Genomic DNA, 26,523 nt, shown 5'->3' with positions numbered 1-26,523 from the left:
CTGATACCAACACCTGTATGTCCCTGCTCCAAAACTCCAACTGCTTCCACATATTCCAGGCCAGCGATCAATTTAATCATATATCTGAGTTATTTTTAAATGAATGGGGGGATAACTAAGCTGGGGCTCTCTGTGGAGTTGAGCAGGGGGACAAGGACTGTTCAGATCATGGAAATGTCAGTTCCAGCAATGTGTGCCTTGGATTATTTTTTTTTTGACTGTCAAAAAGATTTTAAATCTTTAATATCTGTTTGTTGTCAGGTTTGCCTCCAGCTTTTTCTATCTGCAGGTCGTGTTTTTTTCTTGTTGTTAGGAATTAGCATTTCTCATTTGCTAGCTGAAAGTTTAGAGAAAGCACCAAAATACTGATAAACAAAGTTCATCTTGGGGAAAATCTCTGTATGCATAACCTAGTTAACAATTCTTTCATGGTTGTGAGTTGAAATTTGAAATGCATGTTGAAAAAGAGAGTTTCTACAGAAAGCATCGGTACTACCAAGGCTTTTGGAGTGTGCTGTACTATTTTTAAATAAGAAATAATTATGATTTCCATGCTGTATTAGCATCTCTTTTATTTCGCAGTATCTCTACTGCACTATTTCAACTCACTGCAGGTTGCTGTTACTTTTTTCTGATACCACATCATTTAAACACACACTGTAGTTGAAGACATTCGGGATTACCAGGGACTTCAATAGACATTTTTAGCCTTTGTAAAGGATCTTAGCCAAATATTTTGTTTAGTTAAATTCTAGCTGATGCCACAACACACAGAATATCACTCCCCAAAAAGTGCAGAACTGATGCATTGTGCCATCTCTGGCAGCATTCGTTCAGCGTTTACTGTGACTGGGGAGGAAGAAGGATACGGAATGCATGGATTGATTTTCAAATTACCTCAATATTTTGAAAACATTTTCACCTGCATGCTGAGAATGCTAAGAATAGGCAGGAAGGCAATTGTGCATTTGCACAGCCTCCACTGCATTCATTTATAAATTACCTCATCACTGACTGAAATTAACACTGATTCTTACAGGCAATTTCTCAATTTCCAATGCTAATTACATTTTTTTTACTTTTAAATTCTGTACCACCTGTTTTGGGCAAGACATCTTAGGCAGCGCGACCGCATTTAATCACAATTTTAATTAACCGCCCTGTAGATGTGAAAAAGAAGCAATTATAATGTAGATGAATGATGATTTTTCTGCATTAAATTGTTTTGTTTCCCTGGTATGTTGATTGTAACACAGCACACAAATACAGTAACTGTACAATTTTTTTCTATTGTAATTTAGTAATTGTTTTTGGAAAACCAGTTTGGGAATGAGTGACTTCATCTGTTTACAAATTGATTGATACTGTTAACTCACTGATTGCTGCAGCATACATTTTGTATTGCACAGCCTAGCATAAAATATAATTAGGCATGCACAGACTTTGCAGCACCATTTTGGAATCTGAAAATCAACTGTAACCGAAGTGTGTTTTCCTTGAGCATCCTCATATCATCCGGGGTTGATGATATGATAATCAACAAACAATGGGCTTTTCCCATCCCAATGCTGGTAGAAACCCTTGGATTTAATCTGATAGTCTCACGGCGTAAGGGTTGGAGGGGATTTTTTTCAGAATGTGCTTTGCCAGGCCTGGGAGCTGAGGGCTGGCAAGTCTGCAGCTTTCCCCAACTCTCTCAGATCACTATCGGGAAGGAGCAGGCGAGTGATGGAAAGAAACAATGATGGCAAAAAGAGCCACAGTTCACAAAACCCTGGGATCGTTCCTGACACGCGTGTGCTGTGGCACCGGCTATCTCCAGCTACACGTTACAGGGGAAAAAGATCTCGATCTGACTCATGGCTGGCAGATACAGATCGTCCAAGTTATATATATCCCCACGGAGAAGTGTGAGACCATATCCATTGGAGGCGAAGCCTGCTTGCTTTCCCAGGGAGGGAGGTTACATCGGAGCAGGAAGGGAGCAGATGTGCAGCACTAGCAGCACCTGGACTTTAAGAGACAGTGCCACCATCACCATGCTCTACTAGTGGCCCGGGACAGTCTTGCCAGGAGTCTCCCACTTTGGGGTGGTAACTCTTCCACTATAGATAGGATGAGGTGCAGGGATGTGGACAAGTGTGGAGTCAAGGGTGCACTCTGGCAGTTAATCCAGCGGAGGGGACCCCTATAATAGAGTTGGCAGCTCTCTCCCTCCCAGTCTCCAGTGAAATCCACAGAGTAAGAAGCCTTCACCAACTAGGACTTGCCAAGAGGTGAGAAACCACAACAGCGTCTCTGAGACCCCATTGCCACCAGACATGTGATACTACTCACAGTGGACTGAAACCAGGAGACGGAACTGAAGGGACAAGGCAGACCTGTGGCTGGCTCCCACACTGTGGCCCTCCACGGTGGCACAGGGGTCACTGTGGTTTGGAGGCAACTTGGGGGGCTCCTGGTCTCATCTGCTGGCCTGCTTGCTTTATAAATATTTGTTAAGAGGGCAGGACATAAAGTCTACTGTTCAGTAGGTGATTTTTGTAAGAATTCAGCTATCCATACATAAAAGGGTCTATTATCTCACTGTGGAAGAGATTTACATGCGTAACTCCCATTAACTCTTATGGGACTTAGGCACGTAAATCTCTTGTGCATCTAGAGAAGAATGGCCCGCATAAGGTCTTGTGATCTATACTGCTAGTAGGTTTAAGTCCCTTTCATTTATAAAGCTATACAAAAATTAACCATTAAAGCTTATTCTGTGCAAGCTGTCCCCCTACATATATCACCCAGCTCTCTGTTTGAAGTACTCGATGTAAACGCGGACTCAGAAAAGGTACCAGAGTGAGCGAGCCCATTCATTTCAGTTAGTAAAACTGTCATCCCTGAAAGGAAGCAGACTGAGGGCAGGTAGAAAAATTGTACAGGTTTTGCCCAGCAGATTCAATTTCAGATTTAGGCTGTACACTACTCTGTTTGGAGAAGGAATACTTTCATTTTGCTGAATGCTTCCTCCTCCCACTTCTTCCCGCTCTCCCATCCCTGCTCACAGCCCTTGAGTAAAGCACCGTGTCCTGGACCAAAGAACCCTGAGTGGCTGGAGTGATACAATCTTTGCACAATCCAACTAAGATGCTGCATCTACTAAGGAAAAATAAATAAATCTTTTATTCCATAAACTTGTTTAAGCTGAAATGCTCATTGGTAAGCCTGTAAAAGTGGGAACATCTGTGCTCCTGCTGGGATTTGATGTCTCACCACAAACCTTTCCATAAGCACTTTGTCTCTGATAGGAGACAAAGAGGAAAATACCTGATCCCCGGCCTCAGTTGGGCAGCTCCTTCTATCTTCATGCCCTGACCTACTGAGCATTCCTCCCAGCAACGAGCTGCCTCCCAGGGCTACCTCCACCATGGAAGCTGGCTAACTAATCTCTGAGCAAACACTTGCAGCAAACCTGAAGAGAGTTTAAAAAGGCGATGAAGAAGGGGAGAAAAAAAAGAAGGCAACTTTCTGCAGATAAAGCCTACGGCATCTCTAAAAGAGACAAAAATCTAAATATAACTCCACATGCTCATGTTTTCTCTTGATGAACTGATGAGATATAAAGTTGTGGCCACCTAATGAACACATATACATGTATTTTAATCTTAATCCAGTTTCCTGCTCCGTTCCACTAACCTGCCATAACCCAGCTGTCTTTCTGCCTGCCAATAGTCCTCTGACTATGCTTACAGGTATTTGCAAGACATTGCTTTTATCCCAGCAACACCGCTGGGATGATATGGCACTGGAAAAGTCCATCCCAGGCCTTGCCTGCACACGGGGTAACCTCTTCTTAGGAGCTTATAAGAAAATCCACTGTTGAAATAAATAACAACTCTCAACAAATGATCAAAGAAGAAATAAATCTTTTACCCTTCTAAGACTTTTTAAAACTGAAATCCCATTTTTTAACTGGATAACAGTTAAGAGGCTACCGGCTACCTATTTTTCTGGAAGCTACATTTTCAATGTTTGCCGCATGGATGTTGGGCAAACAAACGAATCTGTGGTTCTTGGGAGCAAAATCTTTTAAAATAAAGTTTCTGTGTAGTATATGAAAACATATTGTTTGGAATTTAAGTTCTAATATCTAGGAATAAACAGAGCATTAAATCAAGCAAAACTGTGACAAGGCCAATATGCACATGGATGATGCCAGCGAGGCATCTCCAGCCCTTTGTTCACAGCTTAACAAAACTGTGCCGTCACACCACTTTAGCTCAACAGTGCCTGTCGAATGGGCATCAGCAGATCAGCCAATGCCTGTCACACACACAGCTGAAAAACTGTTTGAAAGCAAGGCTTACTTTAGCACAAGTCTGGTAGGAAAAGTGAGAGGGATTTTTAGTCATCTGGTAAAGACTACAGATATGTATTTAGGGAGAAAAATATATATATAGTCAGGAAAGTAACACAGTTTTGCTCTTTTTCACCTTTAAGGAGGGAACGGGTCTTGGTGGCATTGCCTGTACCTTGGTGCGCTGCTCCCTTCCATGCTACATAAGAGTAGGAGTTATTTTTGAAGAAGTAAAATTCTTTCAGTGTTGGGGGGTGTCACAGGGAATGATCCCGATTTGTTCAATAATCTATTAAAAATTAATTTTCACATTGTCCTACTTGGAGATCCTCCCTCCCCATGACAGAGGATAAATGAAATAACATACTCAAGGAAATGTTTGTTTTGATTCTGATGCAATTATCTTTGCAGATGAGCATCTCTCTGGGTTGGGTTTTTGTTTTTTTCTTAGCTGATCAAAATATGTTTTCATTGGTATTAACAACCTTCTCAGTCACTTCTCTTAACAGTCATAGTGCATAAACATGATACCGCTCCGCAAAGAACCGCAACAAAATAAGCTTGTTAGCGACAGCAACTTCAGCTCAGCACTTCTCTCTTTTTCACAACACTTTTTTTCCCCCCAGTTTATGGGTTTTTTTTGACATACACCCCTCTCCCCAGCTGGTCTCCTCCTGGGACGGGAGCGGGCTCCCATCGCTCAGCCCCTACGCTGCGGCTCAGGGGGACACTGGGGGGGACCGGGGGGGACCGGAGGGGCCCAGAGGGAGCGGGGGGCGGCAGCCCCGGGTGCTGAGCCCTCTCCCCCTGCCTGCCCGCCGCTGCTGTCAGCTCGCTGCCTGCACTTTAGCTGTCTCTTTCCCAGTCCCTACCCTGTCAGTTTCTGGGCTGCCAATTTCAACTTGAAGCTTGACTGGGCTGATTTGATGCAAATACCTCCAGGGAAAACCCTGAAACTGATGAACAGTTATGTCAAGTCGATTTTGCACCATCGGGAAAAGGTAACCTCTGCGAGAAAAAAAAACAACAAGGTTAAAGAGACAAGGGCTTTTCACGTGTAATACCACTGCTGCACATCTCGTTCACTGTTTACCATCCCTCAGAAATTGTAACTGTCAGAATTAGTCCTAATTGCAGATGCGAAAGCTGCCATTATAATAAAAACAGAGGCAGTGCAGGCATTAAATGTAGCAGCCTAATTTGTGAGACTACTGAAAAGGTAGAGTAAATGAATATTTCATTACTTTAATTACCAGGGACTACTCTTTTCTTGCTGTCTTATGATAAGTGTTGCTGTAACTAGCAACAGCAAACATCCACTAAAACATAAAGTGCAATAATAGTACTGCTGTCAGGATCGCTGCTTTAAAATACGAGCGGGAGGGGGGAACGGGGAAATATAATGGTTTATCTATTTCTTAGAGATCCGCAGGAGTAGGAGATGGAAACTCGTTTAACGTCAAAAAACAAAGAGGCGAGTAAACAGGTTTTAGTCAAAGAAAATAATGACCCGGAGGAGGGGAGGGGGAGGGAATTCAGGACACTCTTGAAACCCCGAGCCGGGAGGAGCGCAGGCAGCGCCGAGCCGGTTCCCCTCCTCTCCCTCCCTCCTGGGGACGAAGTTCGGGGCTGCGCCGTCGCGGGAGCCGAGCCGGAGCCGAGGAGGGCGAGGGGGGCCCAGCATCCCGAGAACGGCATCCCGGGAGGGGTTCGCACCTCTGCCTCGGGAGCGGCTCGCTCGGCAGCGCTGGGACGCGGCGAGTGTGTGTGTGCCGTCCCCCGCCCCACAGAGGCGGTTCACACCTCTGCCCCGGGGCCGGGGAAGGGGGGGCGAGGCGGCTCCGCACTCCCCCGCCCCAGCGCATCGCGACGGCGGCCGCGCCTTCAGTCCCGCTCCGCACGGCGCGGCCCAGGGGCGCGGAGGGGGGAGTGATGCTCCCCAGGGGCGGCGGCTCCCGGTCTGTGCCCTACCGAGCCCCCACCTGCGGGCTGGGAGAGGGGGTCCCTGGGTGGCGCCGCTTCCCGGCCCGGAGGAGGAGGGATCCCGCGGGAGGCGACCCGCAGCATCCCGGCTTGGGGCGGGGGGGCTCTGAATCGGGCACCCGCCAGCCCCGCCGGGGATGCCCTGCCCGGGGGGAAGACGCCCCGCTCCGCCCCAGGGCCGCTCCGGCCCCGTTGCTCTGCACAGCGCCCGCACGTCGGGGCCGCAGCCGGCGCGGCCACGGCTGCAGCCCTGCCGTTCGCAACACCCGCTCCCGACAGACCCGGGGAAATTTGTCAACAATTCGCAACCACGCTGGTAATTACATTCCTGGAATCCGCAGCGATGGATGTAAAGATAGGGAGCTGCCTCGACTTTCCGCTTGGAATAATCTGTTTGCAGCGACCTATTCCTCTTCCCAGCCTTTCCTAACCATATTCCCCCGTTACACCTCCTGCGCCTTCTGCCACTGGGCTCTCCGGAAACATACGTGACGAGTCTGTGTGCTTTACTCCTGTCCGAGGAGGCACCAGCTCCCTTCTCGCCTTTGTGTCCCCATCCCTCCGACTCAACTTTCCTGTCAAAGACCCGAAAAATATGCAAGGCTCGCACTGCCGCTGAGAAGCAGGACAAAGTTTAACTTCTCTGTTGGCAGTCGGAGAATAACTTTCAGGCAGGATTCGAGCAAAAGATCTGATTTGCTGAATTCTGCTCTTTGATTTGTATTTGTATGTTATTGCTACTGCTAAGGTTGTTGCCAACCTCAATTAGATCACAAATGAGATCAGTTTAATTCAACTCCCAAACTGTGACCTGACCATGGTCTGAAAGTATTCAAAAACGCATTTTAAGCCTTCCTTTGATTTCAAAAGGAATACTGCATGCTTGGTCATTCATACAAATAACATAAAACGTAATTATGGGATGATTTGGCAGATGACATTCCTGCCAAACGACTCTCCATGCCAGAGACTGTAATGCTATGGCTGCTGTCCTGGTGCTCGAGAGCACAGCACCCTTGTGTAAGGTGGGAGTAATGGGGTGTGTGCGATGTGGAGGTGTTTAAATGCATTTGGGGAGTCAAATGCAATAGCAACGACCGCACCACCATTAAAACCCCCAGTTAGAAACTGCTGTATCACTTGGAAGGGAAGCGGATCCGCACTATCAAATCTCCAGGAGGCTGTGACAAAGGGAGCTTGCAGCTTGACACACGGGTAACAACATAGCAAACACCTTTAATTCTGTCATGTCTCATACCCTTTGCTTTCTCACACATTTGTGGCTGCTCTAGCATTGACACCTACACTTAAAAAAAAAGAAAAAAAGAAAAGAAAAACTCTGACAACAAAAATCCCCAAATGAAGCAATCTTATTCCAGCTAAAAAAAGAAACACCTGGAAATTTATTCTTATGCCCAGCAAAAATAACTAACTTATTAGCTCCTGCTTCTAATGGCTTAGAAAAGAGCAGCGAGAAACACAAAAAGTTCACTTTTGAGAATGAGAAGCTCACAGAAAGCTGGTAGCTTTCCTTTGGACCCTGGGAGCTCAAGGGAAGCCACTCAAACAGGTTTGCCGGCGCAACTTCTCAGCTATTCTGCTGCTCGAGTGCGAATCCTAAATTGACCTTCCTCCCTTAGCAATGCTTGGGAACGTTCCTAGAGAGGATTTGGGATTTGTTACATCTGAGGGGTAGATACAGAGTGTGCATGTGTGGGCACACACACATAGGTAACCTCTCACTGCTGGAGGAGGCTCTCCTGGCCATGCCTCCTGGCTCTTCCAAGTCCTGTCTCTGATGGATTGACCCCGGAAGCTTCAGCTGCCACCAAGGAAAAGATGTGTCAGGCTGAGCGGCTGCTGTGGCTTCAGCAGTGCCACCTCCTCACTTGTCCCCTCAAATCGTCCAATATCCCCCCTCCAGGTCCGGTACCTGAAGGGCCTCCACTGGGCATGGCCCTGGAGCGCACAAGGAGTTAAGACTTTTTCCAGCATTACTGGGTAGGTTAATATCACAGCTGCTTGGTAAAGCATTATCCAGCACCTCACTTAACAAAAGCCTGCTTTTGCAAACAGACTCCTACTTTTCCCCAAGTGTCCAAAGGTGTTTACTGAAGTAAATCTGCCTAAATCCTCCATTGCTTGGGTCATGGGGGTGGTTAGGAGGGTGGAAGGTGTAGAGATAATCTCTTTTTGTAAATTCTGTAAATCTTCTGGAAAAAAATCAGGAATCTGTGTCACATGCTTCTGTTCAACTGGTAACATCTCGGTTAGTGTGCTCCTTATGAGTGAAATCTGCCATAGCAGCTACAGGAAAATAAGACATCCCTCCCGCTCCTCATTGTTCAAACTGTTCTTCCCTCTCGAAGTTGCTTTAGCACGTTTAATCTATTTGCTGATGGGAGGGAAAAACCTGTTAGGATCTTAAAAGTGATTTCTGGAAAAAAAAATAAAAATGACAGTCTGGTCGGCAGGAGATAGTGTAGTTGAAAACTTGTCACTTGAGATTTCTGCGCTACCCCGGTTATTCCAACACCAGCAACTGTATATTACTTTTTACATGTTGCAAATAGAGGCAAACAACACAGGAAATTTTGACAGCTCTGCCTGAAAGGGCTTAAATACTTCTCAGTAAGCAGGATTCAGTTATAAATAACCTTCTCTTGGTGAGAAAAAAGTGGCTACGACCAAAGACCTCACTATTTTTCTAGAAAACTGTCTGATTAAAAGCACAGAAGTGCTTCTAAGGAACAAACAAACAGGCAGGTATGGGGGACACACACACAGAGACTGGGAGGGTACAGCCGGAAAATGTACATAAACGTGACTACGAAACCCCATGAGGGAGCCCGGCTGCAGAAACTTCCACAAATCTCTCCTTCCTCCTCCTCCTCCTCCTCCTCCTCCTCGGCGCGCATTTTCTGGTGCCGCCGAGGATTCGCTGAGTCGCTGCTTTTCCCCGACGGGTCGGGGCAGCCCGGGCCGGCCGCCAACCCGGGGACACCCCCGCCACCGCCACCACCGCGGCCACCGCCGCGGCCCCCGGCCCGTCCAGCCGCAAAAACAGCCCGCCCAACACTTCACCAAAACAGAAAAAATAGGAAAAAAATTCATTTCAACTGGGGAAAGGGAGATTTTTGCCCCGCCAAAGCTGCCTCGCCTCCTGCCTCCCCATCTCCCCAAGGTCACGGTGAGTAAACAATAATAGTAATTAAAACAAAATAATAGGCAGCAGTCAAGAGCTGAGAGTACACACACCTGACCCTAACTATAACAGACTTCTCAGAGTAGAATTTGATCCCTCTCTGACACTTTCTACCTCAAGTGTTAGAGCGAGTGGCCATGAATAGTACAGGCATGCCATCTTGTAACACTATCTGCCTGTCAGAAGAGCCAAGGCTGGGTAGAGCAGGATCTATATAAGGCTTGTAACTAGGGGAAGCCCAACAAACAGCTACAAACACCTAAGTTATTTTACTCAGCCTCCACCCTTCTGCTTTTTCCCCCCTTCTTCTCACTCTCTTTTTTTTTTCTTTTCATCTTGGCTTTCTGTTGCAGAATGCAAATGTAGCCTGCCGGCGGTGAATGGGCTGAATTGTGATTAAGAAGAAGAAGAGCTCCTTTCTTTGTTCTCCCCTCAGGGGATGTTTACTGGGAGAGACACAGCGGATCAGATATGAAAGGCATTCAGGTCAGCATTGATGTGAGCGAAAGTGAAATCATACCTAAGGCATTCAAAAGACCGCCGTGTCAGGGGTTCAGCTAACGGTGCATCTACTGTGTCTTCCCTGTTAGGCACAAAAAAAAAAAAAAAAAAAAAAAAAAAAAGGAAAAATCTTTCCACAAACAGGCCTTTTTTAGAAATTACACCAAAAATTATCTAGGGAAGGAAAAAAGTTTTCCCTCGCTTTACCTCCGAAGCAGAAACTACAGGACTTAGTGCTCTTTTCATTTAAGATCACGGATGGAACAGGTCAACTTGTATTAATTGTAGCTACTGGGATCAGCATCCTTTTTAGGGGGAAATGATCTAGTGTGAAAAGTGAACCGTTATTTTCAAGCACACCTATACATCCCTTATCTCTCTATACAACATACGCATGTATAGGTGTAGACTCACGTAGACGTGTATCTCTATATAAGTTCATATAAGCTCAGTGGCTTATTTATTCTCATACAAACCACGAGCAATCATTTCTCGCCTCCCTCAGAAGCAAATCCTATGATAAAGGACAGTGTGGGCATATCCAAACAGCACAGCACACCTTAAAAAGTAATCTTTCATTGACTTGGAAACTCCTGGAAACACTTTGCTGAAAGCACGCAGTGCAAGAGGACAGTAACCGGAGGCATGAGGAGTTGGTGCACAGCTCTGTAAGTTAAACTTCTGCAAGAGAAAGTCTAGGCATTGTCGTTTTATTCAGTAAAAAACGCCTAATGAAGAAATACTTAGGTCTTACTATTTTTTAAAGTCTATACTTCTCCAGACTAGTTATTCTCTCAATACACTTTCCCAGTGGTGAGCTGACGCTGTTGGCATAAACAGAGATATGTAAATATGTAGGGAAAATATCGCAAATTACAGTTAAGCATACAAAGAGTTAGGAGGTGACTGCATTTACAGGGGTTGAAATGAAAATGAGAACGACAAATCATTCCTTAAAAGCCTAAAAAATTAAAGAACAGGAATGGATGTCGTGTGCACTCTCTAGCCCCACTATTCTAAATTTTTTTCCACCTTCAGAACCTTAGTTAAAATATATTGTTTGTCTAATGGTCACATCTGCTTTAATGGTGACGTTTAATTCTGAAATATTTTCAACTAGTGTTTCTGCATCACAGATTTCTCTCCTTTTTCTCTATACTCTAAAAAGACAACTAAAGAGCAATCAAAAAGGTGTCTGACTTGGCCATTCAGACAATTGCACCCTTGTGGGAATGCTGGAATGAATGGTACAGTGGACACCCCAGCACTATTGACGTTATAAACATGTAAATGAAACACATTAGGGCAGACAATCAATTGTCTGTGAGCACTGCAAACCTGCACTCCCTTTCTCTGTGACAGGCACAAAATAGTGTCTACCTTGGGAAGCCATGGTCTTGGAGAGAAAAAGGACAAAGAGTTCTCTTTCATAGAGGAGAAAATGCACCTTAAAAGCACTGGGATAATGCAGATGCCAAAAACTGCTGTAAGGCGAAGAATTTCCTATTTCTTGGAATGAATGTGGGGCTGCTGTAAAAGAATCAACACCCTTCTTTCCACTCTAAAGGGATACACACATTTTTCTGGGGAATATTACCAGACTGTCCTGAGAGCTTGCATCTCAGTCTTCCATGTATTTCCCCTACCTTGGGCAGTTGGCTATGTATAATTATCGATAATTAACTTGTAATGGCTTCCTTATTATTTTTTTCATTGTCAAATATGCCTTTTCCAGCCATCAAATGCATTTTCTTGCAACAATTAGAAATTCCCCCAAAACTTTCCTTGCGAAGCATGTGCAATAAGCAAACCTAGTAAGTACTGAATGCTCACAAATGGGAAACAGTAAATCAGACACTAATCTCCAAATTCGCTGTGTTTCTCGCAACTCAGGAGAAAATAAATAGATATGACTTGACACAGAAAACAACCTCCCCTGCTCCATGTCACAGCTCAGTCTGGACATGAATCTGCGCCGAGAAAATGCAGCTGGATAATCATTACGCCCTGACCACTAGCATTTATGACATTAATTTTTAATACCTATCTCCAGGTGCTTTTCTGAGGTAGCAGTACATTTGTCTCACTACCCAGTGAGCCAACTCCCCGAGTAATCTCCTCGCAACGGATTCCCGGCCCTGTGGATCTGCCCGGGCACAGAAGCGCTCCAGGTTGCCCGATCTGCCCGCTGCCACCTGGGCTGCGCAGGGAGCAGCTGCCTCCTCACACTCCAGCCTCAGTCTAGCTGCCTCCAAACTTCTCCAGGCAGGGAAGACAAGCCTCACTTCCCACTCACTAAAAGCAGCAGGCAGGCTTGCATATTTTTTCCTTCTACCCCCCTTCTCTTTTTCAAGTGGGAAGTGAAGGAGGTTTTTCCCCCTTCCTCAGCATCCCTGAAAGGAGGGTGGGTGGGTATCTTTTTGGGAAAGGTTCTGAGCGAGTCTAATCGTCTCTGCTTGTTTGGTCTGTGTTCTCCCTTGGATCAGACGCCTTGAAAGCATTGAACTTTCTCCCCTTTCTTTACAACTGGAAGCGAGGTGGCAAAGGAATCAAAGAGAGCTGTTTACTGAAACTTTGGGCTAAATTAAATCCAACTTTCTCCCTCCCCTGCTTCCCGGGGATTTTAATTTTATTTTGGATTTCTGAGGAGGGGAGAGGAAAGGAGGGAAAAAACCCCTCAGCCAACAAACGTCAAACCACAACACGGAGAGAGGCAGCTCATCAGGCATGGCAGGGCAGGGCAGCCGGCCGGACAGCGCTACTCCCGGGCCCCGCTCAGCACCGCTCAGCGCCGCTCCGCACCGGCGCTGCGGCCGCCGGCGCAGCCCCCGCCTCCGCCGGGCGCCCGTGGGGAAAGGGGGCTCGCTGCCCTCTCCTCCTCCTCCTCCTCTTCCTCCTCCTCCTCCTCTGCCGCCACTTCGCTCCCGAGTGAAAGTGCCGCGAAGTGAGTCAGGCGCTGGGAATCATCTGACTGAACTTCCCGGAGCTCCGCCGCATTCCTGGGCTGCCGCTCCCGCACCTCCCGCCCCCCCTTCCACCCCCCCACCCCCCCCCCCCCCGCGCCGCTTTCGGGGTCCTCTCCTTCCCATCCTCCCTCCTGCCCCACCTCCCCGGGGGGCTCACCCCTCATTGATTTTGACATCGCCTCTCTCAACCCACTCCCCCCCTCCCCCGCACACCTCTCCTCCACTCCAGCAGCTCTCATCAACCCCGTTATCTTGGAAAATCCCGAGCCTTCTTCCCTCTACCCTATTTAGCTCCGCTGTAATTTTATCCAGCCTCGGTATCTCATCCCGAGCCTTGCCCATCCCCACACGCACACAGAGACACGCACACAGGCGTGGAGCCCACTGAGGCATTAGTTGGATTATTCTGTTTTGTCCCCGTCTGTAATATGTCTGGGATTCACTCACACTCCCCTCGCTTCCTTCACGACCATCCATTTTTATTTTTTTTCGTGGCTTTTGAATTTTATTTTGGTTCTGCTGCGTTTCTAAGGAATTTCTGTCCGAGTTCGATAAGCATCACCGTTTCTGGTGTTATCAGCAAAGACACAAGCTCAGAAGTAACATCTTTTCCACGAATCCAGGAAAGAAGAAAAATCCACTCAGTCCAGATAAATCCTGAGCAATTCCCAACGGGAAAGGCATTGGATACGTGCTTGTCGAGAAAGAGAAAATGAAAAAAAAAAAAAAAAAAAAGAAGCGCTAACCAAACCCACCCTCGCTCGTCTACCTGCTCCTCAGAACCAGGGCACTTCTCACTCAGAAATGAATGAAAGAAACAAATTAGGGAGCAAAAAGAGGGAAGAGGGGACAGACAGAAAGTCGAGAATTATTCCCTCCACCTCCCCTCCCCATGTCTTGGCCAGAGCAAGACATTGAAGAGAGAACTTAGACCTTCGCATAACCAGCGCACACAGTTGAAGTTTGCAGGATCTTTAAGTGGTTACCTTAAAAATCGCAATTAAACTTTCGTCTCCCAACTGTGGTGGCTTCCCAAGTTAGTGCAGCTTCCTGAAAACACACTTTTTCAGGAGAGTAACCAGAATCTGTGCCACCCGAGTCCATATGTGCTCCCAAAGTCTTGGCTGCACTGCCAGGCTGAGGTCCTGATGTCCTGGGCAAAGAGTGGCATCCAGCTCTTTATTTTTTTTTTTTTTTGGGAGGGGGGGAGGGTGGAGGATGGAGGGGTTTTTTTTAGGAGTCAAATCATGTTGAGAAAATATTAAACACGTAGACGCATCCCTCATCAGAGCATGTGATGGGTTTAACACGCTAAACTAATAATCTATCCTGGAAAAGCAAGGAGGCTGAGGAAAAACAGTAAAACCCCTTCAAACACTCAGAATATTCTTTACTGCAAAAGAGCACTTCTGGATGCGTTGCTTTAAATCTCATTCTCTTTTTCTCTCAAAAAATGACTGTTTAACATAAGAAAAAAGGCTACTTGACACAAAGCTTTTGTTATCCAGTTGATCAGCAACGTGCTTTAGATACTTGTAAGGGGAAAAAAGCCCCACAACAGACATTGATTTTAGAAAATCAATAACCAACATTTAATAAAAAGAACAGAGGAAACACAAGAGAGGAGAGGGAAACATTACGTGTAATTTTAATGTCTACTAAATTACCCAGAGATGAGGGGAAGGGGAGGTCTCCTCTGTGAGGACCACCTTAAATAATGACAGACACAAGAGTAAAGGGTGGTGGTGGAGGGGGGGAGACTTTAAAAAAAGATAACAAGGAACGGATCCTTGGGAAGCTGCTCGGAATATATTATTTTAGTGGGCTTTTTTTTTTGTAATACTAAGCCAAGCAAATAGATCAAAGACAACACAAAGGGAAAAGCCAGTGTAACATAACGAACAGTTTCTGACTAAAATTCCTCTATCACTCCCCCATATGGCTCGACGCCTCCACCACAACAAGAAAAAGACACACACACGCACACACACACTCACACTCACAACCTAGAGAGGGAAGGGGGGGGGGGGCAGGATCATTTGTTTCTAATCAACATTCTCTTGTCTTTGTGTTTTTTGTTGTTGTTGGTGTGTGTGTGACCCCCTCCTCCTTAAACCCCCCTCCACTTCCACCTCTCCACTTAAATGAAGTAACTGAGCTATAAGCGCATGGGTTCAGGTTCACACAAATATCTTCCTTCCTCTGGCTCCTCGAGAGGAAAGTTGTTGGAAGTGGGGCCGGGATGGCCATGCGAGGGGCTGCGGGCGGGGAGGGGGAGGCTGGCGGCGGGGGAGCGACTATCAGCCGGGGTAGAAAGGAAAAAACTAAGGGAGGGACGGGGAGAGACGGAGAAAGAGACCCATCACACCAGTGAAAGCTGCCAAATGTGAAATCAGCCCAGAACACCGCGTCCCACTGCGCCCCGGCCCTGCGCGGCCGGCGGGGACCGGGGGAGAGGGCAGCGACGGACAATCGGGCACCGAGCTCATTAGTATTATTAATTATCAGGGAGGAGGAAGTTTCATTTTCGAGTCCCTAACAATAAAAAAAAAAAAGAAAAAGAAAAAAGAGAGAGAGAGAGAGAGAGAGTCGCTAACTAGGTGCCAGCCCGCCTCGGGGTTCTCACGCTGCCGGTTTTTTTTCCCAGGGCCGCCCGCCCCGCTCGTTCCGCGCCGCTCCGCGCCTCCCACCGCCCCGCTCCGTTCCGCGCCCCGGCCCGGCCCGGCCCGGCCCGGGCTGACAGCGCCGGGGCGACCCGGGCAGCGGTGGCGGGCGAGAGCCGGGCCGCCTCCGCCTCCGCTCCGCCGCTGCGGGGCACCGGCCCCGACGCTCCGGGGGCTGCTGGGCAGCGCCCGTGCCGCTCCGCGCCCGCGCAACAAACTTTGGGGCGCGGCGGCGGCGAGTCCGGCGGCAGCGCCTCTCCCCCCCGCGCCCCTCCGCGTTCCCGCCGACGCTCCGCGGCCGCGCAGCCCCCGCCGCTCCGCGGGACGCCGCGCAGGGAGCCGGGGGGGGGCAGCTCCGGGCTGCCGGACGCCGTCCCCCCCGCCCTGTCCCGCTCCCCGTCCTGCCGGCGGCTTCCCAGCCCCCCCACCCCGGCCGCGGCGGAGCCGGCCGGAAAAGTTTTCCCGGGGGGCCGTCTTACCGTTTTTCCTCCGGGGGTTGGCTTGTTTTCGCCTCTTACACCTGGGGCCATCCGCCATGATCTGCTGCTTCATTGATAAGAGTGGATCAGATGGCAGTTCGCATGGGCTCGACTCCCTGATTCAGCAGCAGCAGCAGCAGCACGCAGGCTCTATGTAACGACCAAACACAGCGACAATGTGGGCATCGGGATGTCCCATTTAAACGCAGGGCGCCAACGAGGACCCCAGTTTGCACCCGAAAAAGAACCCATCCACGCACACGGCGAGTCTGGCCGTGCCGGGGGAGGTGGGACGCGGTCGGAGCGGGCTCCCCCTCTCTCCCCAGCCGGGCAGATTTCTTCTTTATTTATTTATATATTTATTTATTTATTTATTTCTGCTCCCTCTCTCTCTCTCTCTCTCTCTCTCTCTCTCTGTGTGTGTGTCTCTGCGTGTGTGTGTGTGTATGTGTGTGTGAGTGCGTGTGCGTGTGTCTCCCTCCCTGTGTGTGTGTGTGTTGCACCAGCAAAGCAGATCAGAGAGAGAGAGAGGGAGACAAGAATTACATCTCAAATGAGTCATAACTCATGACCGTATGAGGGAATGCACAGCTTTTACAGTAGGCTGTTTGACTCAATGCTAGGCGGACCATTTCCTCCTAAAAGTACTTTAATTTGACACTAGAACTTCTTTTCACGCGAAATTCTACCCTTCTCCTGCCTTTATTTTTTTTCCCCAAAGTGCACTCCAGCAAAGTGATAAGAGGAGAGGGAAACATGGCTCTCCCCTGTCCTTTTGGGGTAAAGCTCAGCACGGAGACCTCCCCCTCCCCCTAACAACGAGGAGTGTAATTATAAACCTCTGTCACCTTTTTAGTCAGTTTGACAATATTCAGGGTTTCCCCTGTCCCTTAGTTAAACAAAGCTTCAGAGTGTCAATTTTTTTCCTTCCCAGAAAAGAAACAGAAATCAAAACTACCGCTGTCAGAGTTTTCAGCCTTTCAGTTGGGTTTTGTTTTTTGTTGATTAAAACCCCCCAACAAAACAAAACAAAAACTTGTAAACTTTTAGACCTACTGTGTATGCCTGTGTAAAAGGACTGGGCAGGAGGCTCTATCTGTCAAAGGGAGAGAGAGGCAGGAGCGTTTGGTTTTGCTGCAAGATCGCTCCTGAAACTCAGTCCATCTCGAAGAAGATGCTGTAGCTTTAAAGATGCTTTGACTTGAGGATTAGTTTAAACAGGGGGCTATAAAAGATGTAACAGATGCAAACTGTAAAACAAGGGCAATTAACCCTTGCTCTCCTGAGCAGGATCCCCCCTCGCCTTCACATCTATTGTCTTCTCTTGCACTGGTAGTTTTACATAAAACCTAAAAAATTATTACCTGACTCATCAATTTTAAATATTTTTTTAAAGCAGAGCGAGGTGTTTTGGTTTTTTTCCTCCTTTTCTCTTTTCCCTCCCTTCTGTCTTTTTACTTTGCTGGAGCTTCACACTAGGACTGAGCAGTGAAGTGTGTTGCTGTTGGGTCTTTTTATACTGCCTGAACTCTCTCCTCAGACGTTTGCTGTTATAAAACCTGCTTGGCTAAAAATATGAAATAATAAATCTCCAAGCAGGTAAGAGGATGGGAAGATTGAAAGAGTGTGTGTGGGGTCAGCGTATTTACTCACACTTTCCTGCATGGGATTGCTCCTGAACAGAAGGAATTGATGGCTCTGTGGATGTATGTGGCTGAGGAAGGAAGAGGCTGAGAAATGTGCTAGAAACTTTGGTATTTGCCAGTTATTCCCGAGGCTGGAGTGGGCAAGGGTGGCATCACCGTGGCAGGTCTACCAGGAGATGTAACGGGGAGGGAGGACAGACACCGAGGTGAACCCGGACCCTCAGCCTGCCTCGGCAGTTGGCGTTTTAATGCAAAACGACCAATGGTGAATTGTTTTAAATGCATTTCACTCCCTTCTCTGCTCTCCAGCCTCCCGCAAAAGTTGACTATAATTTTAAACCTGCAAATTTCGAGAACACTGTTCTTTCTAGAGGACAGGCAAGCTTTTAAAACTATACATTTTTTTTCTTTTTGGTAAACGACTTTTAAGTTCCAGTCAGTACTTTCACTTCTTGCTTTAGGCTCCCAGAAGCTAAGGTGTTACTTCACCCAGCTTCACAAAATAAAATAAAGAAATGAAACCAACTAAACAGACAAAACAGCAAAACTTTCTGTTTGGGGAAACACATCCTTTGCCGGGGAGCCCTGCCCGGGGCTGGGGCTCCAGCGGTGCCCGGCCGGGCTGGGGCTGCATGCTCAGGGCATGTAAAGCATTAACAGGTACCTGCAAACTTTCAGAGCTCAGATGTAAAACCTGAAATAAAAAGACCAGGGGGTGGGTGGGTGGGGGTATGCTTGAGGGTTTTGGGTTCTTTTTGCAGGAGGACAAAGTCCCTTCCTAACACTAAAACTTTTGCTGCTGCGTTGTAAAAGACACCTCCCCTACCTGGCTGACAGGTAAGGGGAGCAAGGATGATGGTGGCAGAGCCCCGAGAGCCCCGAAACTGCTCATCCCTTCCCGGAGCGGTGCTGGAATGGCTTCAGGTTTCGGTTAAAAAAAATTAAAATAATTTTAAAAATTAGATTTTTTGCTCCAAGTATAAACAAGCCAGAAAAAAATAAAATACTCTCCAAATTAATAAGCCCATTGGTGCGTGAGGTGGTCTGAGAAAAAAAGAGAAGAAGAGGGGAAAAAAAAAGGGAGAAAATGGAATTAAATTCTGAACCTACCTGCGAAGTCTTGTTTGTAGTTTTGGTCAGAAATGGTGAGAAGAAAAAGCATGAAGAAGCCGCGAAGTGGAGTAGAAAAGGTGAAGGGAGATGCAGCTCCTGGAGAAATTGTAAAAAGCCTTGCAAAGAGTTGTCGGAAGGACCGTTATTCCTGCTGGGCAGGTTAGGACTGATCTCTTTCTGCCACTCCAGGAAACACAAACCTGGGGACGGACTGACGTGTTACGCCTCTTCTAATGACATTTTTTTCTTTTTCTTTTCTGTACGAGCGAGAGGAGAGACCCTGCAACACACGCCACCTATCTTTGTGGGGAGGGATAATTGGAGAGCACCAAACGTGAGCATCATGTGGAAACGTGATCGCCAAGTTTCTCTCTGGGAAAGGATCTGGGATAGATTATACCTTGAAGTCTCCGCGAACGCTTTAGCGGCAGAAATGCAATTCCACCTCCTCCTGCCCGCCCCCCGCCCCGCGCCCGCCCCCCGCCCCGCCGCTCCGCTCCGCGCCGCTCCGCGCCCCGCGGAAACTCACCGCGCCCCGCCACCGCATCCCAACCCCTCCCGGGCCTGCAGCCTCCCTGCCCCGCAGATGTAACCCTGCCCTGCCCCCCCGCCCCGGCTGCATCCTCTGACACTCCTGGGGCGAATCCCTGCTCCCCCCCCCCCCGCGCGGCGCATCCTTGCCTGTGTCCCCCCCCCCCCCAACACTTCCCGCGTCCCTTTCCCTCCCCCAGGCGGAATCCCCCGCCCTCTCCCCAGCAGGATCCCGCCGGATCCCCTTCCCCCAGGCTGGATCCCTGCCGGTTCTCCCATCCTCAGGCGGGATCCCCCGGCGGAGTCCACCCCTCTCGCTCGCTCGTAGAGCCGGCGAGGGGCCGCATCCTGCCCCGCACCGTCCCGATCCACAGCCCCGCTCGGAGCTCTCGCATCTTGTGGCGGGGACAACTTACCCTAACATAAAGCCTAGAAACTAAACTCTGTTCAGGCACAGCAAATAAGCTTTTGGCTTGTTTTGGTGCTGTTTTATTTTTATCTTTAAAGCGTTCCTTCGGGGGATTTTCCCCCCACCTCTCTTTCATTTCAATACTCATCCAGGTTATTTGAATAGTCAGCTAAATTTGATGAAAAAAAACCCCACACCACCAACCAAACGTGCTGAGATCTTACAGTCTATCTGTTTTGTTCACAGATATGGATCAGGGGTGAGATGGGCTCCTTTCCTGTCTCTGCTCTTCCTTGGAAGTAGCTGGGTAGCAGAGAAACAGTGTGGACGAGTAACGCGTGGGACTGAACTTGAGCGAGGTTACAAGTTTTTCACCTTTTCAAGTATTAAAATTAAAATAAAATTACATATAGAAAAAAAAAAGAAAAAAAAAAAGCCCAGACTCCACCTTTGCACTGAAGGGATTGGTTATGCAAATATGGAAGGGGTTTCCTGGCAAATACAGCTTTCTACTGTATGGTTAATTAAATCATCACTCAAAAGCCTTCCAATGTGACGCTTCTGTCGTAATCCAATCAGGTTACGTAGGTCCTAAACAAGAAAGATATTTTCCACATCTGGAAGTCAGCAATTTAGCAAGTACTGCACATTATTAACCAATTCAGAGCCCACTTCCCAGGGGGATAGTTTTTACTTTTTTTTTTTAAGTTTAAGTGTTCTTAACCAAAGCTCTGCCGGTTTGTTAATCAAAAAGCTGGTTTACACCGCACGTAATCGAGAAGTAATACCGAAGTAAGTAAAGGCAGCCCGAGCTGGGGATGCTGAGCGAAGGCGTTCAGCTGCAAAGGGGGCTGATCCGGCTGAGCCTCCAGCCGCTCATGCCCCGTTCCCAGCACAACCCACAGCCGTTCCTTCCTCTGGAAGAGCTCGGAATAATCTCAGTGCAAAGAGAAACTTCGCGTCTTGCCTACTCGCACGGTCCTACCCAAGGTAAACGTGGAGCTGCCCAAAGGGCTGCGTTAAAGAGCTGCGAAACAGATTTCCCTGCTCTGACAGGAGTTCAACCTATTAAGGCACTATATTTCTTTTTTCTTCTTCCTCTCCTGAAAAAAAACAAATCCGAAACAAATGGCACACTGATCCCACACTGCACTTTTACTTACATTAAGCTTAGATAAACTGCTTTTGAACTGTGCGTTGAACGTGTGCCTAAAGCAAGAAGTGGAAGGCGAGCAATAGCGATAGGGATTGCGCTCCAAAATGGTCCTGCTCAGGGAACACCTTCCTGACGGTTCAGCATCGCAAAGGAAGGTCGCCCCCCTCGCTCCCCCGCAGTGTGTCTTTGCAGCTCATCAGAGCGACCGAGATTTGCTTGGGATTTTGGTTTGGTCATCTGTTAGTTTGACAGGAGTAGGTGTCCCCTGCGAAAAAGGGGGACAGCAGCGCACGGGGGGGGCCTCTGAGCAGGGGCATCCGGATCTCCCCCCGGGGCGGGAAATAGCCATCAACCCCTCCTCCAGGTGTCCCCCTCCCCAGCCGTGAGCTGAAGGAGTGCGGAGGGAGAGGCAGGCTCTGACAGTCTGCTGCCGCTGAAATCCCCAACTATGCAAAGGTGGGAACAAGCTTCCCTAATTATTTCTTTATTATTATTGTTCTTTTCATTTACATTTCTTATTTCTCCCCCTGCTATGTGTCATTCTAGCTTTGCTAGAAGTTTTCTTGTCACTATTCTCTAAATGCCAAGATGATTTTCCTGCAGAATGCATGACTTCTCCATGCCTAAATATACCTGTATACACAGAGACATATCACACACACACACCCTAAGTGATGATATCTTAATGAAATATATAGCACAGTGCAAATATCTTGAAATCAGATTCAAGTATTATTAATTTGAATTAGATCTTCTTGGATCCAGAAGGCACTTCCTATAAATCAAGGGCAGTCTGGCAATTTCTTAAAGAGCTAAACTGAATTTAGATGCATATGATAAAAAGAAAGAGAAAAGTGAATGCTAATTACTGACTCCCTCAATTTCCACTTACCCACTTTTTCTAGGAGGAAAAGGAAAAAAAAAAAAAGCAAAAACCCAGCCAACAAGTTCTCAAAATAAATTAATTCCATTATAAACTCCTTACATATTGTTCATACATTTCCAGATTACAAAATGAGAGGATGAACTGGAGATTATGAGAGGCTGCAGCCTAACCCGCAATAGGCAGGAGTGTTGTCGATGGTATATCATTAAAATATATGTATCTGCAACCACACTAAAAAACAAACCCTCAGACCGTGTGATGATGCTCAAGGGCTTTAAAGAACATGTCGGTATTGTCAGATAATCCCTATTCATAATTTTGCTGGCTGTTCTTTCAGCCCTCAATCTCACAGTGTCTCCAGCTCTGAAGTGCCTCAGCAGGGTTTGCATCGGAGCGATAAACTGCTTGGATCTTCACAGGAGCGACATAGCACCCAACCTTATTAGATGTTATTTTAATATGGGATGTGGGGGTGGGTGTTTGTTGATTTTTTTTATATTTAATTTTTGGACACTGGACATAAACATTTAGTAATCAGCTAAGTCCTTCTGAGATGGAATTTAACCTTAATCCAGGCGATGATTTCCTGCCCGGCTCTAAACTAATAATGGGTGTGAAGCTTCTTTAGGAGATGGAAATAATGACAGCCTATAGATCCTGCCTTTATTGGGGTGGTGCTGGGAGCCCGGCTCCCAGCCCCTGCACCATCAGCATCCCCATGCAGATCCTTTTGCCTGCTCTATTTTAAAACTTTTGCAAATCCAATCCCCCCACCCCATCAGTTTTAAAGCAAGCAGAGCCAAAATGTCCTCACAAACTCCAGTTCCCTCTTTGTGTACAGCTCCCAGTACTGTGGCTCAGAGATGGTTTTAAGGGCAGTTCTCTGGATGCTGGTTTTTCCTCTTTTCCTCAGGTTTTCCTGTATAGAAATGAAGAATGCTGAGACAGGAACTGGCCTGATCCTGACGCAAACCTGCCTGAATAAAGCCATGGAAGAAGCTGGGTCACCTCCTGTTGCCAGTGGCTTTCCTTTTGTCCACCAAACCCTAACATGATGATAACCCTCTTGGAAAAAACCCTGTATCTTCATCTCTATGTGGAGCTGTAGGGCCAGACAGGGGCAAATCCAGCCATGAAAAAGGGCCTGTGCAGGGAAAGACCACCTGAGACCTCCAGGCACCAAGGTGTGATTGGCAGGGAAGGTGACCACCACCAAGAAGGGCTTCAGGGCACAGGCCCTGAAGGATCTGAGCCTTCTCCTGAGACCTGCCTTAGTGGCTTTGTGGGGACATGGTGGCATGGGCCAGGGTAATGATACATGGCCTAATTTATTTCCATGTGTTTGCTTTTTCCCTGGTGCAGAATGGTAATGGGGAGCATGTTTTCTTGCCCACGTGGAAGGAGGAAAATTGAGGCGATAGTGGCAAAGCTGGTCTGGCTGAGAAGTTTTGAGTAATACATTTTAGAGGTTAGTGAAGACAGAGGTTTAACACCTCTAAATACACTTCAGCTGGTCTGAGGCTTTTCCTTCGGGTCTTTCATTGCCAGAACCCTCTAACATTTTCCCCAAAGTGTGGAACCCTTCCTGCATAAGGGATTAAACATCCTCCTGTAGGGGATCCAGATGAGATGTAGCTGAGCCTGGGGAGAGCATCCTTCCCTCCCCACAGCCCTGCTCTGCCAAGGGAGCAGCTCCTGCAAGAATGTGTCTCCCTGTGGGTGCCAGTTGCTTCTCATCCTCCAGTCTCTGGGGTGTAGAAGCTGTCCTTGCTCTGAGAAGAAGTTGTGAGGTTGCAAAAAAACCCCAAGCAAACAAACCCAAAACCCAGAATAAAAAATGCCACACCAACTCCAAACCAAACCAAAAAAAGACTCAGGGTGGATTATTTTCTGCAGTCACCTGTGGTGGTCAAGGATAAAAGAGGCTGGAATAATTTTTGTGAGCAGGGAAGGTCCCATGTGGCCCTAAGATGCTGCTGGATGCCTTTTTCTCAATACAGGGGTTCCTATAAACCACGATTTAGAAAGCAAAGCCTTTATTTTTTTTCTCATTTCCACATGGAGGTGAGGGAACAGAGGAGAAGAATAAAGGGTCAGGGAATGGCTCTCCCCCCACCTGCTGATGAAGAGATATTTGGGTAGAAATCTTTTGAATCAACATTCCCAAAGTTTTCGAGTTTCTCTGTGGAAAACCCATGTAGGGATAGGATATGAGCCAAAAGCAAGAAAAAAGATAGTCTGGCTTTAATTTATCTATCCCTGGGCATTTCTAACAAGCAGATCACTGTAATATTTAATCTTGTGCGAGTCCCTGCATGTTAAAAGTGAATCTCCCTCATATGTTTTTGTTAATTTTGTCATTTATAAAGTCAGTTCTGATGGCCTAGAGCTGCTCAGCTCCTGTTCACAATGTCTGTCTGTGTGTTTGCAGTACAAGAACAGCATTCAAAGGACCCAAAACATCTTCTCACACTGGGCAGAGAGCACTGAGCAGCAAACATCCTATATCTGCTGTCCCGCACCGTGAGCTGGAGATGCTTTTCCTTCTCTTCTGGGATCAGTGCTGAAGTTTGGCCACATTTCTTGGCTCAGTTGGCAGTGATTAAAATTCACGGCTCACTTTTGTTTATAGTTGTTTGTTTACTTTGTTGAATTTTTAAAAACTTGTTAGAATGCAATTGAACACGGATTCAACAGTATTTAGGCTTGAAAAATAAAGATGCATTAGAAAGATGCCTATTATGCTTCAGAATTATTAATTGACATTTTTATGATGAATAATTAATCATTTGAATAATTTTTGTATCTCTGATCTGAACACATATTTGCATATCTAATGTCTGATTTTAAATGTGGTTTCTTTAGTTGCATTCTCCCAGGACAAAGACATGAAGTAAGTAACATCCTAATGCAAAACTTTTTTTTTTCCTTTCCACTTGTAAAAAGTATGTTTATTGAAGTGCAAGTTCCTATCTAGTTATGAATCTGTTAATAATCTATGCATGACATATATGCATTAATAAAATGGTGAATCTTCTGGATATGAGCACATTTAGGCCTCATTTTCTTAAATACGTGATAAGGTTTCCTGTAATACATGCATGTTACTTAAACCCCTGTGGGGTCAAACTAGGAAACCATAAAGAAATGTCTCACATACACAGTGTTCCTGTCTTGTTTATATGACACTTAATGAGAAGACCAAAGGTTGTTTCAATTTGAGGTGCTTAAAACATCAAGAACTTTTAATATAAATTTTTATCATGTCCTCCCAGTGAGCCAAGATCATGTTATATTTTCATATGCCTCAATCATAGACCTCAGGACCCCGCCTGCTCCGAGCTGGTGGTGATAAAGGAACAACTGAAGCTGCAGATCAGTTATAAGTTGGTCAGCAAAGAGGTGCAAGTGATGGTTCTTGTTGAGCAACCCTGCTTGGCATTGGGTTGGTGTGAGCACAGCTCAGCCACATGGGGAACAGAAAGGAGGAAGGGGCAGCTGGACAAAACCAGAACTCAAAAGGTATAAAAATTAAATAAAAGTATTAAAGGAGTAGCCTTTGCTCCACTGCCTCTGACCATGGGTTAATTGTTATAGCAATAATGTCTTGCCTTGCACCCAAGGAGTTCACTTATGCAAGGTCTGAATCTGATTTATTAAGAAGTTAAAGCTTTGGAGAATTTTTATTTAGTGGCACATTTAAATGTACAGGGAGTCCAAATATATGGTTTAGAGTCTGTTGGCTCCCTGATGTCATACTGGTGATAGACGCTCTAGAAATACCTTAAGTTGATGCACAATTTATATTTAGCAGATTAGAGAAATTACATTGAAATGGAGGCACAAATACATGGTAGGTTGAAAATTTTTAGTGCCATTACTACAAGGTACATAGGACATAGGCAGTGTAAAATGAAAATAAAAGATTTTAATATCTATTTTTTCCACATCAGGTAGTAATAAATATACCCAGTGTACATATATATATTATGGTGGAAATATATTCAATAGTCTGTGGTAATCTAGTGGGCAATATCTGACAGACAGATCCTGTATAAAGAAACTGTGAAACGTAGTTCTCAGAATAGGCTGAAGTTATATTGAATAGGATGCGTAGCAGTTGCATATGCTCAGTGATAACAGATTCTTTTTTTCTTTTTTCTTTTTTTTTTTTTTTCTAGGAAGGGTTGAATTTGTAATAGCAAGAGTGGCAAACTTGAGCAATACTTGTCACATGGAGGGCTGAGCTCTGAGCCCAGTGACCAAATCTGCCATTACTTTGGCCATCAGGTGGTGGCAATGGCAGCAAGTTCTCTGTGAAAGGACAAGGTGGGGAATGGGGTTAAACCTCTGCTTTTTGGTTCTAAAAGCAGGAAAGAAAGCAAACATCCCTGAGATGCTCCCCCACTTCTTTGCAAAGAAAGATAGCCCTTTTAGGGTTGGGGTCACTCAGCAGCAGTTCTGGGGTGAAGGCATCCAGTGCCAAGAATCACAAAATGTTTTGAGTTAGAAGGGACCTTAAACTTCATCTCATTCCACCCCTGCCATGGGCAGGGACACCTTAACTAGACCAGGTTGCTCCAAGCCCTGTCCAATGGGGCCTTGAACACTTCCAGGGATGGGGCAACTAGAACCTCCGC

General features: G+C 46.7%; 1 protein-coding gene across 5 annotated transcripts in view; it reads right to left on the bottom strand.

Moving 5' to 3' along the window:
* ZEB2 (zinc finger E-box binding homeobox 2) overlaps positions 1-19,340 on the bottom strand; it is a 114,271-nt gene extending 94,931 nt beyond the window's left edge. Inside the window, exons 1-3 of one of the 5 annotated variants that reach the window (XM_071562614.1) lie at positions 19,102-19,340; positions 18,899-18,997; positions 16,143-16,292 (exon numbers count right to left, since the gene is read on the bottom strand). In XM_071562614.1, coding sequence (XP_071418715.1) covers positions 16,143-16,215 — 73 coding nt within the window. In that variant the 5' untranslated portion in view covers positions 16,216-16,292; positions 18,899-18,997; positions 19,102-19,340. Of the gene's footprint in view, positions 1-6,816; positions 6,889-16,142; positions 16,662-18,898 lie in introns of those variants that run through there. The other 4 variants (XM_071562613.1, XM_071562612.1, XM_071562616.1 and 1 more) reach the window with 4 other exon arrangements.
* Positions 19,341-26,523: the final 7,183 nt, after the last annotated feature.

The sequence above is a fragment of the Pithys albifrons genome, chromosome 8 (genome assembly GCF_047495875.1).
Source record: "Pithys albifrons albifrons isolate INPA30051 chromosome 8, PitAlb_v1, whole genome shotgun sequence".
Lineage (NCBI taxonomy): Eukaryota > Metazoa > Chordata > Aves > Passeriformes > Thamnophilidae > Pithys > Pithys albifrons.
This window is presented reverse-complemented; position numbering and strand designations above follow the sequence as displayed.